The sequence below is a fragment of the Polypterus senegalus genome, chromosome 13 (assembly GCF_016835505.1).
Source record: "Polypterus senegalus isolate Bchr_013 chromosome 13, ASM1683550v1, whole genome shotgun sequence".
NCBI classification, from domain to species: domain Eukaryota; kingdom Metazoa; phylum Chordata; class Cladistia; order Polypteriformes; family Polypteridae; genus Polypterus; species Polypterus senegalus.
The window spans coordinates 18,560,578-18,579,675 of NC_053166.1; the positions used below are offsets into that span (position 1 = coordinate 18,560,578).

General features: G+C 39.4%; 1 protein-coding gene across 2 annotated transcripts in view; it reads left to right on the plus strand.

Annotated features, from left to right (window-relative positions):
- rgs14b (regulator of G protein signaling 14b) overlaps positions 1-19,098 on the plus strand; it is an 82,816-nt gene that overhangs the window by 10,042 nt on the left and 53,676 nt on the right. For both annotated transcript variants that reach the window (XM_039774649.1, XM_039774647.1), the window contains exon 2: positions 2,358-2,480. In XM_039774649.1, coding sequence (XP_039630583.1) covers positions 2,358-2,480 — 123 coding nt within the window. The remainder of the gene's footprint in view (positions 1-2,357; positions 2,481-19,098) is intronic.

Sequence of the window (19,098 nt, forward strand, 5' to 3'; positions counted from 1 at the left end):
ACACGTGCCGCGTATTGTTTGCATTATTTGACAGTAAAACTATTTCAGTATATTCAATATATATAAATCGGCACTTCCCAATTCATTTTACCCTCGCACCCCCTTAGTTTGAGAAGTATGAAAAAATATGAGGTTAATGCAGAAAAACACATCACCAATTGAAGCTTTATGAATAAAGGATACTTTATTCGCCATCAATAATTGTTTTGGTAAAGCCTTACTCAGTGTAATCCTCCTTTCATTTTCTAATTTTTTTCGCGACTACCCATGATTAAATGAATGGTAAAAAAGTAAGAGTGAAGCGAGGGTCACTTATTGAGGCAGGCTGGCGACAGCTCAATAGCTCGCAGGCTCGATGTGGTGCGCGGCAAGTCGCTCTACAATGTGCGATCAGATTCAAAAAAATATTTCTTTTCAAGTTCTATTTGGATTTAAGTAGGTTCTATTTAGTTGACAGAAATATCTTTGGTAGGAATGGAAGTTGAATTTAGTGTTTAAATTTGGTGAAGAAAAATTTATGCAATGATGAATAAATTTAACTTACATTCCTACCAAACATATTTCTGTCGACTAAATAAAAATTACTTATATTTAAAATTTAAATAGAACTTGAGCAGATACGATAGTTCATATTACCCACGCAGCACTAAGTGCATGTAAGAGCGGGAGTCATCCGTTTTAACAAACAAATACGAAATAGCCTGCCCATTTAATTGTTTTGGAATGGATAGATAAATTAAGATTTTGTACAAATGTTTTTCATTTTTCTTCCTCGATGGATTCTGGCACCCCCAGCAACAGCTGCTCACACCCCAATGGAGATAGATAGATCATATATATAATATGACAGCAACACTCATAACAGTGACAAAACAATTACATTGACAATCATGTTGCGTTGTTTTCAAAATGTTTCCTTTTTCATTACTTCTTTAACACACTACTTCTCCGCTGCGAAGCGTGGGTATTTTAAAGCAATATTGGCTTTAACCCCTTGATGGAAGTCCTCTAATTCTCTTTTCCTGACCCTCTGTGAATTTTATTTCACTGTCTGTTTATCTTTTAAAAATGTGTTCACAAAAATTAAAATTACGAAGTGACTAATAAGACATTATGAAAGAAAGTTAAGCTTTGTCTTTGTGAAACTAATCTATTCTGAAAATGGCACAAAAATGTTCTCTATCCTTTAGAAAGAAAAACTCTATGTTCACACATTAAATGAAGAATTAACACATTCTTTTATCAGTCCAATTACAAGCAGGTATTGTCTCCTGATAACCTTGTTGCAGTGAAAAGATGACTGCAGAATGCTAATTCAGGACAGTGTTGTGTAAACCATGCTTCAGAGATTTTTACCAGCTTAGTCAGCTTTAACGTGTGTAAAAGTTGATATTGTAGTTTGGTTGCAAAGGTTATACCCAAAACCACAATGTAGGCAAACCAACATTTATCATACCTGTATTTTCATTTTAGCCAGAAAAATCTCTTCCTACATATGTTTTTTTGTGTGTATGTGAAGTGCTATCAATTATATAAATATACACATTGTAGACTTCACAAGAGAAAGAACGTAGGGCTTGCATTGTATATTTGTCATATTGTAGAACATGAGGTGCTTATTGGATTTTGGAGTGATCCCCAAAGAAGCGCACAAATTAAATCTATTCCTTGAAGAGACAAAGGTTTATCACAGAAAATTGCTTAATAGAGCCATAAATTAGACTAGGTCCAATGCACTTAATTGTTGTAGTGAATTGTTTTTGCAACTATTACACGAGTGTGGTCCTAAGACTGATCTTTAATTCTGATAACTGTAATTTTTGTCAATCTACAGGTTGCACCCTATTCCTGGTTCTGTTCTTTTGCTTTATACAGGCAGGTTGAAACTTCGTAAAGAAACTTTGAAAAATGATTTTAAATGAGATATTATGCCAATAGCTATATTACAAGAATAATGTTATGTGAGCTTCTTTTTTTATTTTTTTTTTATGAGCCCTATTTACTTTTTGAAAGAGGTTTAAACAAAATAACAAGCATGCAATGGTTCAGAATATAACGAATAAATTTTGCCATTAGCTATTATAGTGTTACATGCTTAAAGCCATCCATCTCTATTCCATTCATCTTCCAAATAAGATGCCACCTCCTGGGAACACCCTTATTTTTATAGCTCCTGGACCAGAAGGGGTGGGGTTAGTTGTCCTCCTTGGTTAGCGATCTCACCCCCTGGTGTCCCTGGGTGGTAGTGCTTACGTTTGAGCCTGGAAGGTGACCCTCTAATAAACATGCATGGCACTCTGTATATCTATATCTTAATTATAGATTTTCTAACTGGGTTTTTTTGTTTTATTTGACAGAGGATGCTAAAGTTCCAGGAATTGTCAAAGGGACTAAGCTCATTAACTCCAAAAGCCTCTTTTCACAAGAAATTTACGAGGTACAATACCTTCAACTTCAGTTGCCCAAGGGAAGACACAAGCGTGAGTCTTAAAGTGATTATTTTATCAGCATATTCATAGGTGTGTACAGTAGGATTGTATTATTTTTAAGGTATACAGTATACTTTTCTCTGATATTGGTTGAGTTTCACACATCCATCTTATCCTTCTACAGATTGTCTCTGTTTATTACTATCCATGCCTTAAAAAAGTCACATTTTAAAGTCTAAATAATTCTTTGGAGCCCCACTTCATAAAATGATCAAGACCCCATTTAGTCAATTTATATCTTCAAAGTGTAAAACAAAGTTAATTCTTACAATACTTTAATGTTTGAAATAAAAATGTAGCAAAATTGGCCCACCTACATTATACAGTTGTCAAAACTGAGCCCCATTCAGAATTTCAGATTGCATTTCACTTATAAATAGGGAACACAAAAAGCACAACCATTGTGCCAAGTTCATTCCACTTGGGCAAGAAGTTAAAGTGTACATTCTCTAATAAACCTAACAGTAATAAATGTATCTAGCACTTCAGCTAATGTCTATGTATGTAGTTTTAACAATGCATTGCAGGTTTAGTCTCATTGCTTGATCTCTGAACAGAAACGCCTCTCCGATTTCAGATTGAAATTTCCTTTTGACACAATGGAACAGTAAACATGGAGCAAGTATAAGAAAGCCGTTCAACATAGTAATTTACCATCAGATGAAGTAATAGACAGAAATCCATTTCAGCTATAGGACTATGAAAATGATTTATTCAAATAACTATGTATTATAAGGAAATATTTTTAATTTGTATGACAAGGTTGATGTGACAGTGACAAATTACAGCAGAAAAGTATGGGGGGTTCCATTACAAGTAAATGAAATAGACTTGATGTTTATGAAGGTTTAAATCCTGCAGGATTAGCAGAGGGTGTGGTCTGTTATGACTAAAGTATTGTGACATTTAAAAAGGAATGCATATTGACTGTTATAATGTAACTTGTAACAAGGGACAGAGAGGAGGTAATTTATTGCATTACCTTGTAATATACGCTAGTAAGCTAATTGGCTAAAAATATTGTAACAGACGGAGCATTCCAAAATAGTAGTTATTTTATAGAACAATTCAAAATATTTAGTTGCCTCAGACAGTTCATTGCAGGCACCACGTGGCATGTGCGTTTTTCCATTTGTCATGTGCTGTGGAAACCAGATGCTCAGGTATTCCTTTCCAGTGGGCAGAAGGTCAAGCATCTATGCCCCTGCAATTTTGTGAAAGTTAAACTTTTTAATTTTTTGAAAGGCTTTTCAAAAGACTTCCCTGAACAATGTGCCTGTAGGCATGAGTAAAATGTCATAGCTTTATTGTTAGCTTTAATAAGGGAATTGATTTGCCAAAAGAAAGATGAGGATTAAGATTACATCAGAATGTTCTCTGTACCGATCATTTAATCTGTTTTTGTAATCATAGAAGTAAAATTAAATCTGGATAACCATGTTTGGTTGAGGTTGTTGACTGTTTTACTAATATCAAAACAAAGTGGATGGAACTCCAGAGAACCTAAGCCTATGTATTTTAGTTTCTACCAAAGTAACAAGTGACATGAATGAAAATGAAACTGACCATGATGGTGAATATTGTTGCCAGATGCTCACGCTGTGCACATACCAAACATCATCTTATGCCTTTTGCAGTCTCCTTCATCTGTCTATTTCTAGCCCAATCACCAGGAGCTGCTGCTTATCCTGGAACACTCTGGCAGCGTAATGGGACACTAGCCAATCCCACGGCACACTTGCATACTAGAAGTCACCCTGGTCAGTCCAGAATTGTATGACTCAAGTGTGAAAGTATAATCCACAGTAATATAAAGAATATGCAGACTATACAGTGTATGGTTATGATACTAACCACTGATCCACCAGGTTTTGTTTAAGAACATGAGGCTGGCAAAATATCAAATTGTTTCTCTAAATAACTTTTTTGGCACAATGGCACTGTGCTTCTTTAAGGGCATCCTAGTTAAACCATATTTCCAGATGGTCCTCTGGCTTCATTTTCTACCAAGTAAAAGGAATACATATACAGAATGACAGCTTTGGTGGCTTTTTCAAATTTAGTGACTTCAGCCAGAAATGGTGGCTATCCTTATGTTCTCATATATGTATAGAGAGAGAGAGGGATTTTGAATAATATTTAGGTCTATTAATGTGTGTCAGCTGACTAATTTGTAAGCAGTCCTAAATAAATCCTAGACAAATTATACAGTAAATCAAAAGGAGATATTAACATTTTTGCGTAATAATGCTTGGCTCAGACCCAGTACTGGTAAAAATTGGACATTTAACAAAAATCTGAAAAGATTTAACATTGTTATGTCGCCTACAAAGAAGTAGAACCAAATTAAAATAAATAAAAATGCAATTGCATAGTCACATTAGACAGAAGTGTGGGCCTAAGTATATTTAAAATAAAGAGATACCTGTAGAGCCATGCACTTTGTCAGCCGGAAGCTCAATTGAATTAGCACTCACAGAAAAAGCACACAGCTGGTGCTTTGTGCAGTGTTAAGTATGGTCAGGAAAAGGGTGATTTTTCTTTTAAAAAAAAACAGTGTTAGCAGAAGCTAAGCTATAAAGAATTGGGCTACAAGAGTTATTGTTTTTGAAAAGAAAGACTGCAATACTAAATATACACTGGCATTTTTGACAGACTATAAAAGCAGCAGATTTTATAGTGCTGTGTGTATGTGTATTTAAAAATTCTAGGGCTGTAGATTGTGCTTTTCTCACAGAATCAGTAACACCCTGTAGCTGATAGGTGGATTGCTTTGGATTATAGCGATATACAGCAGGGCATCATGGACTATGTAGTTTTAATACACAACCCTGCTGGATAATGTCGGGGCCACCAGGAGATGCTGCAGGGAGGCTCAGAGATGTGTATTTGCCCTATAACCCAGAAGTACATCTTAGTCACAGCGACAGGGGAAATGACGTGCTTCTGGGGTGAAGAAGGACTTTTTATCTGACCCAGAGGTGTTTCTAGATACGTGGAAGAGAAAGCGAAACACTTCCGGGTCAAGGACTATAAAGGACTATGGGAAATCCCCAGACGGGGAGCTGAGCTGGGTGGAAGGGTGGCAACGCGTCTGGGAGTGGTGGATTGTTTATTGTATTGATTATTGATTGTGTTTATGAAGATTGTGGAGAGGAGGGTGCTTTGTGCACTGTTTATTAATAATAAATTCAACTATTGGACTTGTATCTGGTGTCTGACGTATTGTCCGATGGTTCAAGGGAGCGATAGCACCCCTGTGTAGTCAGTTTGGCAGAGGACCTGTACTTAAAAAATATTCTGTGGGCAGAGAACCCTAAGAAGGTAGCGTCCGGACACGCAGCAAAATCACTGGAACCCACCTTCACCAAGTCTGATATGGGGAAGAAGAGGAGCAAGCGGAGCGATGGCATCAGCGGAGGATCCGAGCTCGTCATGGCCGACGTTAGGGATGAGCTATGGAGTGGCCACACAGGTCGAAAGGGGCCTCCAGAGAAGGACAATCCTAACGAGGTACGTGCCGGGTATTTTAATGAATAATCCGTTTAAAATAACTCTCACTTTGTCCCATGCATGTACCTCAGAGAAGATCACCTGGAGGCAGGAAGAATTCCCAAAGACAGTGGTGCACTCCTGTTCGAGCCGACAAGCACACAAGGGGACTTATGCATGTCGGCTGCCGGCGAGGGACACGTGATCGACCCCGGTGTATTCTGGGAAGGAGAAGATCCGTGTCCCGCAGTTTGCACCTTCGTCTGCAAAGAAATGGACTTGGACTTTCCGAAGGGGAAGGGGGAGGCGAGCGAAGTGCCGCTCACTCCACAGGAAGGTAAGGGGGGCCGGGAAATGGCTGATCGATCTGCCGACAAATGAACACAGGCGGATCGCAGTCAGCCAAAGATGGTGGCCCGGTCATCCAAAGAGAACTCCAAATCCCAGGCTCCTTTGCGAAGCCCGTCCGAGCATGTGCCTGGAATGGACATGCTCATTGGTTCCCGGCCGGATGGTAGGCGAGAGCTTGTATAAGCCTGCCTCCGGCCAATTTGAATAAATTAATGGACGTACGGGAACTTGAAAAACTGATTGAGCCCATACGAGGTATTTTTCAAATGCTGACGGCTATAAAGAAGATCGTCTGAGAGTTGGGAGAGACGGCCAAAGTGCCCATCAGGAAGGTAGATGAGTACATGCGTTGGTTAGGTTGAGAGCCTCCCGTCTTATATAATTTGCCGGTACAGGTGAGTAATGCCGGTACTGTACAGCATAGAGGGATGCAGTGTGATCTGGGCCCGTGTTTAAGTAGTGGGTGCCAAGTCACTACGAGCCCTACAAGGGAGTGTGGAATGTTGACAGAGCGATCGGGGAAAGGGTCGATTGAGCCGGAGCAGCTGTATGGTGCTGTCTCACAGAGCGTTGTGATCCTGAAGACCCCGACCCGTATTATAATTAAATCTAGATGGGTGCAGACAGGAAAGAGTCTCTCTTTATTAAATAGAGAGACTCGGACTGTGGAAAAGCCCCAGAGTAAAAAGGAGATCCCAAAAGTAAAGCGGAGGTCTCCTGACATAATAGAAAAGGGCGATAAAAGCTCAAGGACGGCCGGTGAACCCTCCTCAGTGGGGAAAAGGGCGGAGCCAGAAGTGCCGAAGTGCTTTCAGTCTCGCCGAGGTATACAAACGGGGGGGACTGTGGCTGTGCTATGAATGGCGCAGGCCGGGCCATGGATGGCGAAGTTGTCCTAGGAGGACAGAGGATCAAAGAACGTATTTTTATAACGTTCTTCCTAGGTTTTCACTGGAGTGTCATCGACCTCGGCAAGGCCTGACTCATGGATCTTCGTGGGGGAAGATGTCCCTCGCGGGGCTGGACGCTCCAAACCATGGTTTTTCGCTGGGGTGGGGGGGGGTTTCAGTTTGGAGAGTACTGTGTACTATGGGTGGAAGGGTGGCAATGCGTCTGGGAGTGGTGGATTGTTTATTGTATTGACTATTGATTGTGTTTATGAAGATTGTGGAGAGGAGGGTGCTTTGTGCACTGTTTATTAATAATGTCAACTATTGGACTTATATCTGGTGTCTGACGTATTGTCTGAGGGTTCAAGGAAGCGATAGCGGCCCCTATCTGTCACAATATATTTTATTTATTTGCTTGCAGCTGGAGATCCACAAAGAAAGAAAATGAATCACGTATCAAAAGTAGTTTTTTATTCCTGAGCTTTCAATCTGCGCACGGTCTTCTTTAATGCTAAAAACAAATCGACAGCAGAAACACGAAATGCAGTGTACAGCATTCCATGCAGTTCGTGCTCAGCGGTATACATAGGACAAAGTTCAAAAAGAATCGCAACACGTATACAGGAACACCTCAACGCTGTCAGAAGAAAGGACTCTCTATCATTGATCTATATGCACACTAAATCAACAGGACATACATTTAACTGGGTCAATGTACAAGTAAAATCCAAGGCCAGTACGAAAAGTGCCAGAGAGCTGGCCGAATCCTGGTTATCAAATGAGAACGCCATCAACAGACACTTGGACATAAGTCCAGCATATGCAAACTTAAGAAGAACATATTCATAATAAACAAGACTTTACACTCAATACCAACCCCCCACCCCCGACCACACTGACTTGGCAAACACGTAATTTTTTGCTATATATTGCCTTTGATTCTTATAAGTCTAAGCATTATCCTCTGAAGACCCCTGGCAGGGGTTGAAAGCTCAGGAATAAAAACCTACTTTTGATATGCGATTCATTTTCATATATGTATGCATTTAAAATATAATATAAATAAATATAAAATATAATACATTGTATGTATGTATGTATGTATGTATATATATGTATGTGTATATATATATAATGTATAATTCACTAAGGCAAGACAACCATGGAAAGCATGCCGGAAGAGGCGTGGATTCACTAAGCTGCCGACAAGTGAGACACCTATGGCGCACGTAGGAATGAGCCACGCCCACCAACTCCAAGACCATTGGATACGACAACTCGCATGGCCATGCCCACTAACTCGGACGCGACGACACAGAAAAAATGGCGTCATTTATATTCGTCTGTCGTAGAGGCCACATACAGTGCAGGTCAGGTTAATGTCATGCACCTCCGAGCTACGTTGACTGTTCATAGAGGCATGTTTCTAGCGGAGGTGAATCGCCATATGCAGCGTGTGAAACGGTTTGCGAGGGGTATCCCATGGGATCCTTAAAACAATCCTTTACAACTGAGGTTGAAGCACAATGAAGTAAGCAGTCTTTAAAAACCAACTTTTCGGTTATGGCCTTGCGACGCGTGCACCATAGCAAACTGTTTTACACGCTACATACAGCTATTCGCTTCCGCGAAAAACATGCGTCTTCTTAGATGCTCCTGCAGGAACACGGAAGACATTTTCCTGCCCACCAACGTTTCTTTTTCACCTGACGGCGTCTACCCTCGCTTTCTAGGCATTCACACTGCCTGCCCATTTGCCCGGACGCAAAAACTCACCGACCACCCTTTCGTCTGTGGTAAGAGTCCGCATGCACGTCTGAGCCACGCGCCGTTTGTTATGCCGCAGGTTCACTATTGTTGTTTTTTGCTCTCTCCAGAGTTCCATCTTTTCATTCACTTACTGTTGTATTCTCACACCAACCCGTTTTAGACATCCGTGTCTTTCCAGGAGTGTTTAGCATTCAATAAATAATTATGCATGACATTGACCGTGTGTCTATCCAGCGCAAAGAGGCGTGGGTAAGCCGTTGAACCCCATTCGGGCTGCAAGCCATGGAATTCCCACTAAATGTGACTCATACGCTCCCACTCATTACGTCCCTACACTTTGTGCACACCCCCCTCCTACCGTGGTCGGGTATCTTGGTGGATTATATATAGAAAAGCTGCCAAAACCGAGGGGTATCCCATGGGGTCCTTTAAAACATTCCTTTACAACTGAGGTTAAAACACAATGAAGTAGGCAGTCTTTAAAAAAAAAAAAAAAAAGTTTTTGGTTACGAGGCACGCCAGCGTGCACCATAGCAAACTGTTTTACACGCTACATACAGCAATTCGCTTCAGCGACAAACATGCGTCTTCTTAGATCATATGTGTCAAACTTAAGGCCTGCAAGATCATTTTATATATTATTGTTATTAATGGCCCAGCGATATGAAGCGCTGGTAACACAATAAACTACAGATCCCATAATGCAGCGCTTCAGCTGCCTTTTTGAACACTTACCGCTTTAATCAAGTCTAGCTTATGATGCTGCAAGTTATTGCGAAGCTAGCCCTCACGATGCCGAAGAGAAAAGTTGATTCTGACAATAGAGCCTTTAAAAACCGATGGGAGGCTGAGTATATGTTTACTGACATTGCCGGTAAACCCGTGTGTCTCATTTGTGGAGCTAATATGGCTGTAATTACAGAATTTAATATATGAGACAAAACATCAGGATAACTTGAAAGACCTGAATGCAAAGCAGAAGATACAGAAAGCAGAAGAGTTAAAGAAGAATCTGACACTTCAGCAGACGTTTTTTACCCATGCAAAATCACAAAGTGACTTCAAGTGAAGCTACTTTTATGGGAGACACAAATGCACCAGTGCAACTTGCCCCACTTTCCCTTTTGCCAAGTAATGTTGAACCAAGTCGACACAACGGTGTTCCCAAATACGCACTTTACTGATAAACTGAGCGCACGGCGCTTTGGTGACTTTGAAGAACAAAAAAAGAATTTTGAGTTGTTTCGCAACCAATTTGCCGTCGATGTGGAAACTGCACCTGTGCAGATTCAGATGGAGCTGATTGAGCAGCATTGTAATGGCACACTGAAGGCAAAGTACGATACTGCAGGGCCCGCACAGTTTATTCACTCTATTCCCGCAGAAATGCTCCAGCTCCGTCTACATGCGGCTAGAACCTTGTGCATGGGTAGACCATGTGTCTACCTGGCGTGGGTAAGCCGATGAACCCCATTCGGGCTGCAAACTAAGTGCGACTCATACGCTCCCACTGGTTGCGTCCCAACCCTTTGTACACACCCCCCTCCCACCTCGCTACTAACGTGGTCGGGTGTCTTGGTGGAATATACAGTGTATAGAATAGCAGCCAAAACCGCACAGAGCAATGAAAAGTCTACGTCAGTCACAGGTACATCTGTACTGTGTAAAGACGGCGACTCAAGTGACGAGTTGGATGTGGACACATGAGCGGGCAATGCATACTGAACAAGAAATCAGCAGACTAGCTGTTCCACACTCCGCGCCGTGCACCCCCCCATCCCTCCATCTGGCAGGAGAAGGCGAGAGGACGGTGCGCCAGTTTTCAGTCACTTCAGACGATTGTGTGTTGGTTCGTTCCGTGCATTGTTACAATGTTGCTTTTCTTGCTGATTTATTACATTACCGATTTTTCAAATGTTAATTTTCTTTGCTTAAAAATCATTAAAAAACCGGCCTGATTATGCGGCGTATGGTACACCGCGGGTTGGCTAGTATATAATAATGAGACCCTGCTTGATAAGCTTTCTGCTCAGTAGGGTGGGGATAGAGTACCTTGTGCTTTGTAGGGAGCCCCTTAAGACTGCTGACACATTAGCAGAGCTACAAGGATGATTATAGTCCTTTTCAGTACACGTGTCTTTATTTTACATACATTTTTTATTTTATATTTTAACATTATAGCTTGCTGAATACAGACTTGCTGTTTAAAGCCAGTAGAAGATACTTTCCAGGCAACTGAAAAAAATGTGATGTAACTGTTTAATTATTAACCGAGCATTGAGGCTGTCAGTGATGTAGCTACAAAAGCCTAAGACAAATTACTTTGTGTAGTATTGATCAGTAGGCAGTTTAATGAAGGTTAATGGAAGATCCTGGTCAGCAAAAAAGTATTTTTTAAGGTTAATGGGAATTTTTTTAATATATATTAACAAAAATGTGTCTTTAACCAGTTGATTACTTTTCAAATATAAAGTAACTGGCACGGCTTCATGGAATTTTATGCTTAATAATGAATGGCCATAAGCCTTTCCATTCCTGTGTTTGGAGAAGATGCTACAACTCCTCTGAAGATAGACATACAGTTGTCCAAGACCTCACTGAAACATTGTAAGACAATGGCACTGACCCATGTGCTTTATTCAGGTTTTTTTGTTTCTTTTAAATGCAGCAAATAGTAAGGGTGCATTTACTATAAATGTGTGGAGATTATATGAGGTTTGGTTTTATTTAGAGATGCAGTAAAACATCTTAGAGTTCAGCCGTAGAGGCAGGAAAAGCAATACAAATTGAGCATTAAAATTTTAATTGGGCATAGACTCGCATAGGGTCACATAGTTGCAGCAGAAACTAGGGTAGTATATAAAAGCGCGTTGATGCAACTTATTTATTACATTTCTGGTTTTAAATCATAAGCTTGGCTAATGTGGAATTTGCATCATGTCCCTGTAAGTTCATAGGTTTTTCTGTGGGTTCTTCAGGTTTTGGCAACTCTGTATTTGGAATAGGCTGATTTATTAGTGAGTAGAAGGTTGCTCTAAGTCAAGGTAAGAGCATGTATTTGACAAAAGAGAAAAGACCATTTAGTCCAAGTCCATCAAGCTCATTTGTTTAATAGATAAACTGTCCCAGTATTTCATCCAGATACTTCTTAAAGATTGTCAATGTCTCAGTTTCAATTATATGGCTTGGCAGTTTGTCCCGGACTCCCACAACTCTTTGTGTAAAGAAGTGCTTCATGGCTTCAGTCCAAAATGCACTTCCCCTTAATTTCCACTGATGTCCATGAGTCGCTGACTCATTAAGCTTAAAATAATTCTGCTGGATCCACTGTAGGTTTTTGCTGCCTCACAATGCAGAGCTAGATTAACCAGGTTCAGATAATTTGTGCATATGTTATTTTCACTATCTTTTTTTTTTTTTTTTAACTTAGCTTGAACTTTTATAGTTGAGGACTGGAAAATAAAACTTCTGGTTGCAATAGACTAGTATTAAGAATACTCTGGTTAGTAAAGTACAGGCCACAACAAAGTAAAGCTTAGATATCAATAGTGACTGCAAGCACATATTTCAATGTAAAAGTTTATGGTAAATTAATACCTAGATGTAAGGTATTTTAAAGTGGTGTAGATTGGGTGCGTACTAAAAATAGAAAATGTATTCTAGTTTTCATAACTATAGGAAACTAGTACTTGTTTTCCTATAAACCAACATCCACTTAAGAATGGCATGTCATTTTCTAACAAGCTTAATTCAGGCAAGGGTCACAGGAGGTCTGAACCCTATCCCAGCTAACATAGGTGGCAAGACTCAAACCCTGGACAGGGCACCAGTCCATCACATGACAAATGCACACAAACACACAATAGGGCCAATTCACATGACCTGCATGTCTTTGGACAGTGGGATGCAACTGGAGGAAACCCATGCAAACATGGTAAGAACATACAAACTCCACGCAGCACTACCATTATGCCACTGTGCCACCCTCACTTAGGAAATCGATATATAAATTCTATAATGAAATACTATCCCCATATAAACATTGTGAATAGTCTACTTAGAAGATTAATTTCTTCTCTCAAACCTTTTAACTGCACAGAGTGATAAAAAGGAAGTTGGTGCATTTACAAAGTTATAGGCTTCTAAGTGTTGAACTTTTGCATACAGTGTGGTGTGTGTGTTTTTATAAATACGGTTTACTTCATAAAGCCATGTCACATTACACAACTTTTCCAGTCATAGCCTCTATTTACATAACCTTAGCAAGTCAGAGGCAGCCAATGTCACACTTCTGTGAAGCTTGTCGTGTAATGTGACATGCTTAATTGATGCGCTACAATAAAATAAAAAAGGTTTGATTTTTGCCTTTAGTCTTAAGGGTGGGCTTGTGTGAATGAGAGTTAACAACCAATGAAAGCTCACCTGGAAGTATAACACATACAATGCAACAAGGAATTTGGAACATAGGGCCTTTAGACCTTGTAAACATGTGATAATCTTGTTTGTCTGTCTTGTGTTTTGTGTACCGCAGCCCAGTGAGGCGAGAGGGCTGAGATTACAGCTGGACTCTCGGTAGCTGTTCACTCTTCATACAGCACTGGCTGTGTCAGGCAGCACATTGGCTGTCAAAAAGGAGCTAGCACAACTGTACTGGAAGGTTGCCATGGCATCACTAAATGTGACGTGTCCACTGATTAATTTTTATATATATGTATGTGTGTGTGTGTGTGTGTGTGTATATATGTGTGTGTTATATATATATATATATATATATATATATAATATATATATATATATATATATATATATATATATATATATATATATATATATATATATATATATATATATATATATATATATATATATATATATATATATATATATATATATATATATATATATATATATATATATACTGCTCAAAAAATTAAAGGAACACTTTGAAAACACATCAGATCTCAATGGGAAAAAGAAATCCTCCTGGATATCTATACTGATATAGACTGGGTAATGTGTTAGGAACGAAAGGATGCCACATCGTTTGATGGAAATGAAAATGATCAACCTACAGAGCCCTGAATTCAAAGACGCCCAAAATCAGAGTGAAAAATTATGTGGCAGGCTAGTCCATTTTGCCAAAATTTAATTGCAGCAACTCAAAATTGTACGCAGCACTTTGTATGGCCCCTGTGTTCTTGTATACATGCCTGACAACATCGGTGCATGCTTCTAATGAGATGACAGATGGTGTTGTGGGGATCTTCTCCCAGATCTGGACCAGGGCATCACTGAGCTCCTGGACAGTCTGAGGTGCAACCTGGTGGCATTGGATGGACCAAAACATAATGTCCCAGAGGTGTTCTATTGGATTTAGGTCAGGAAAGTGTGGTGGCCAGTCAATGGTATCAATTCCTTCATCCTCCAGGAACTGCCTGCATACTCTCACCACATGAGGCCAGGAATTGTCGTGCACCAGGAGCCACTGTACCAGCATAGGGTCTGACAATGGGTCCAAGGATTTCATCCTGAAACCTAATGGCAGCCAAGGTGCCTTTGTCAAGCCTGTAGCGGTCTGTGTCACCCTCCATGGATATGCCTCCCCAGACAATCATTAACCCACCACCAAACTGCTCATGCTGAATGATGTTACAGGCAGCATAATGTTCTCCATGGCTTCTCCAGACCCTTTCACTTCTGTCACGTGCTCAGGGTGAACCTGCTCTCATCTGTAAAAAGCACAGGGCACCAGTGGTGCATCTGCCAATTCTGGTATTCTATGGCGAATGCCAATCGAGCTGCATGCTGCTGGGCAGTGAGCTCAGGGCCCATTAGAGGACATGGGGCCCTTGGGTCACCCTCATGAAGTCTTTCTGGTTGTTTGGTCAGAGACATTCACACCAGTGGCCTGCTGGAGGTCATTTTGTAGGGCTCTGGCAGTGCTCATCCTGTTCCTCCTTGCCCAAAGGAGCAGATACTGGTCCTGCTGATGGGTTATGGACCTTCTATGGCCCTCTCCAGCTCTCCTAGAGTAACTGCTTGTCTCCTAGAATCTCCTCCATGCCCTTGAGACTGTGCAGGGAGACACAGCAAACCTTCTGGCAATGACACGTATTGATGTGCCATCCTGGAGAAGTTGGACTACCTGTGCAACCTCTGTAGGGTCCAGGTATTGCCTCATGCTACCAGTAGTGACACTGACTGTAGCCAAATGCAAAACTAGTGAAGAAACAGTCAGAAAAGATGAGGAGGGAAAAATGTCAGTGGCCTCCACCTGTTAAACCATTCCTGTTTTGGGGGTCATCTCATTGTTGCCCCTCTAGTGCATCTGTTGTTAATTTCATTAACACCACAGCAGCTGAAACTGATTAACAACCCCTCTGCTACTTAACTGACCAGATTAATATCCCATAAGTTTCATTGACTTTATGCTATACTCTGATTAAAAAGTGTTCCTTTAATTCTTTTGAGCAGTGTGTGTGTATATATATATATATATACGTATATATACGTACGTACGTACGTGTGTGTGTAAATATGTTTTCTCCAGTCATTTAAACTGACATGGTCCAGAGATGAGCAGCTGCGGTCAGCAATATCTGACATACTCCCTTGACTAGAAGTCACATAATGTGATGACTGCATTTAGTATAGGATTTCTAATGGATTAAACCAGGGGTCGGCAACCTTTTGCTAACTGTGTGCCAACTTAAGGTTTCAAATTATTCAGAGTGCCAACATCACATATCATTTTATACAAGTCGAGGTCAATATTCTTATTTTACCATATATTTTATTTTTATATTTTAATTAATTAGTATATAGTGATATTCAATAATATGTAAAGTTGTAAACAACATTAAAAGAAATAGAGTTTCTTGAAAGATTTTTAAAAAAACTTTTTTATTATTAATGGGAGCCTTGCCCTTGCATGGTCTTGGCCAGTTGCTCAATATCGACAACATACTTTCTCACTTTGAGTTTGACACAATTTTCTGAATGTTCAGGCGTTAGGCGACTACGCTGTGGATTTAGCACTGCTTTCATGTGAGAGAAAATTTGTTCACAGGAATAGGTTGATCCAAAAGCTGAAAGAAGAGCAAAAGCAATTTTCTTCAAACAGATGTAATAATTCGGAAGGGATCTCCAACAGCTGAGAATAGCTGCAGACTTTTCTAGATTTTCATTTTCCAGAGACTTCCGTAGTTCAACAAATTTTGATGTCCATAATTCTGAAGATCTGAAGTCAATCTGTTGCATTTCAAAGTCATTAATATCCATCCAACTAAATAGTTCCAACTGGGTAGTTTCCAAATCAATTATATCAGGCTTAATGAGATACGAAAATAAGGATCCATGAATGTGGAAGTCTTTACTTCGTTTATCAAATTCTGCTTTGAGTACTTCAATGTACTCTTGAAGCTCATCTACATTTACTTCAAATTGATTTGAGAGATTCTTCACATTCGGGAAGTACCTGAATGCTTTGATATTGATATCACAGGTAAAAATGTCTAGTTTCATTGTAAATGCTTTCCAATAGCTGAAAAGATCAAGTACTGTTTGTCCCTGTCCTTGTAATTTCAGATTAAGTTAATTTAAATGTGTGCTTATGTCAGTCAGAAACATCAACTTTAACACCCAGTTTTCATCATTCAGTTCAGGAAAATGTTTCTTTTTTTCATTAAGAAACACCTTAATAGCTCCAAGACAACTGACAAATCTATTTAAAACTTTGCCTCGACTAAGCCAGCGAACATTGCTGTGTAGCAGAAGATCTCCATATTCACACTCAATTTCTTGTAAAAGAAACTTGAACTGCCTGTGAACCAGTGAAGAATGAGAAATTATAAAGTTGACTATTTCAACAACAGTTGTCACCACAGAGACCAAATTCAGAGATGAGGTCTTTGCACATAGGCTCACCTGGTGTATAATACAATGAAAATTCAAAAGTTTGCGGCCAACATGATTTTCAAGAAGTTTTACAAATCCTTTCTTCTTGCCAACCATTGCAGCAGCACCATCGGTTGTCACACAGAATAACTTGTTTAAGTCTATGTCATGTTTAGCAAAATAACTAATAAATGCAGTCAAAATGTCTTCTGCTTTGGTTGTGTCATGATGTGGCAATAAGCAACACAACTCTTCATAAATGTGATTATTTTCAAGATATCTTGCAACCAAGGCTAAGCGAGACAAATCGTTTAAATCAGTGCTTTCGTCAAGCACAACACTACTTGAGATTGTTTTAATCCAGATATTTGTTTAGTTGTTACATTTTCAGCTAAATCAGTTATGCGCCTCTCAACTGATCTTGCAGAAATTGGTATTTCTCTAATACGAGTAAATATAATCTCCTTATTTGGTAAATCACCGAATAAAATTTCAGCACTGCTTAAAAAAGTTTCTTTGATGTATTCTCCGTCTGTAAACGGTTTCCCTTTCAAAGCAAAACATTCAGCTATTTTATAACTACATTCAGTAGCTTTAATCTTCATTCCAACTGCTTTGCTCAAAATACTAGTTTGTTTTTCGAAACCAGAAATAGCTTTTTTGATAGCTCCACTTTTCTCTTCTGAGGTTTTAAACTTAGACTGGTGTTTTGTTTGAAAGTGTCTTTGTACACTAGATGTGCGACACGCAACGCTTTCACAACAGAAAGTTTCACACAGCACGATCTTTTTGTCCAACAAATCCATATTCTTTTGTCCAACAGATCTACATACGTGCAATATGAGAGGAAAACTGTCAGTAAACTGTCAGCTATAACTAGTCATAATGACACTACAATGCCGATCGCTGTACACAGCTTGTTTAGAAGCGTGGGCCTTAATTATATTGACGTTTTTTCTAAGTAGATCTAGGAACTAATAAAAATATGACCATCTCAGTTTTTTTATACAATGGATATATTTAGATTAATCAATTATGAACCATATATATTATTCAACTATCGGCATCCGGCCTTTGTAGATCTACTGTAGATCTGCATATTTGCAGCACATGACCGGAAAGTCGTAACCAATGTTCATATTAGAAAACATTTATAAAATGCAAAACCAATGTTGTTCTATAGTGGGTATCGTTAAAATATCACCTGAAAAATTATATATATGCTTGTATACAACGAAATCCAGATATACACACAACAGGTTTTAAAGCAAATGCGCCACAATTTTTTATGTAATAGAATTTTGATCTCGCTAGTGGACGTTACTGTCGTTAGTTTCTGAGATTTCTCATATAGACTGTTCCCCTGACCTACTTAGACTGCTGTTACAACAAGTCTGTGGCTGGTACCCTGCTACGCCCAAGTGCCGAAATGAGCGAGGAAACCCCGCTAATCAATTTATAATCAACTTGATACAGGAAACGTGAAGAGTCTGCGTGCCATTTGAAATTGCTTGGCGTGCCAAGTGTGGCACGCGTGCCATAGGTTGCCGACCCCTGGATTAAACAACAATTATAGGTACATTATGATTACAAATGGCACTGTATTCTTTACAAATGCTAAAAAAAGTTTTAATTGCCGATGAGATACGACCAAAAGCTAAATGTTCCAACCAAAAATTGCTTTAAAGATAGGAGAAATCACTTAGAAATCCAGGACAACCAAGAAAGGAAAAAAAACTGAAGAATGTCCATAAGGGACTCGGATGTTTTCAAGAAACCAATAAAAACCATGCAGGACTTCTGAAATGATTAAACATTTGATATGATTATAAAGTGCAAGGCTCACTGTTTTAACTGTTAAATGTTAAAATAGATACAGTATGTGTCAGTTATTTTATTTTGTATATTTTTGTAACTGAGAAATAGATTTAGCATTTTCTAATACCAGATATTGTCCTGCCTTTTCAAGACTAAAACTAAATTTGAACCACTTTCGGTTCTATAAACCAAGTGTTGCCGTTAGGACTTAATTAACGGTTGAGTTTCACAACCATTTGACGGGTACTGCCAGACATTACTATGTTCACTTAAAGTATGTTTTTAAAGTGTGTGGTGTTAGGGACATTTAGGTTGCAGTATGCTTTATTGATACAAGAAAAATTTCATGTACTGAGTAACTTTCAGTATATTAGGAGTAGTCAGTATTGTTG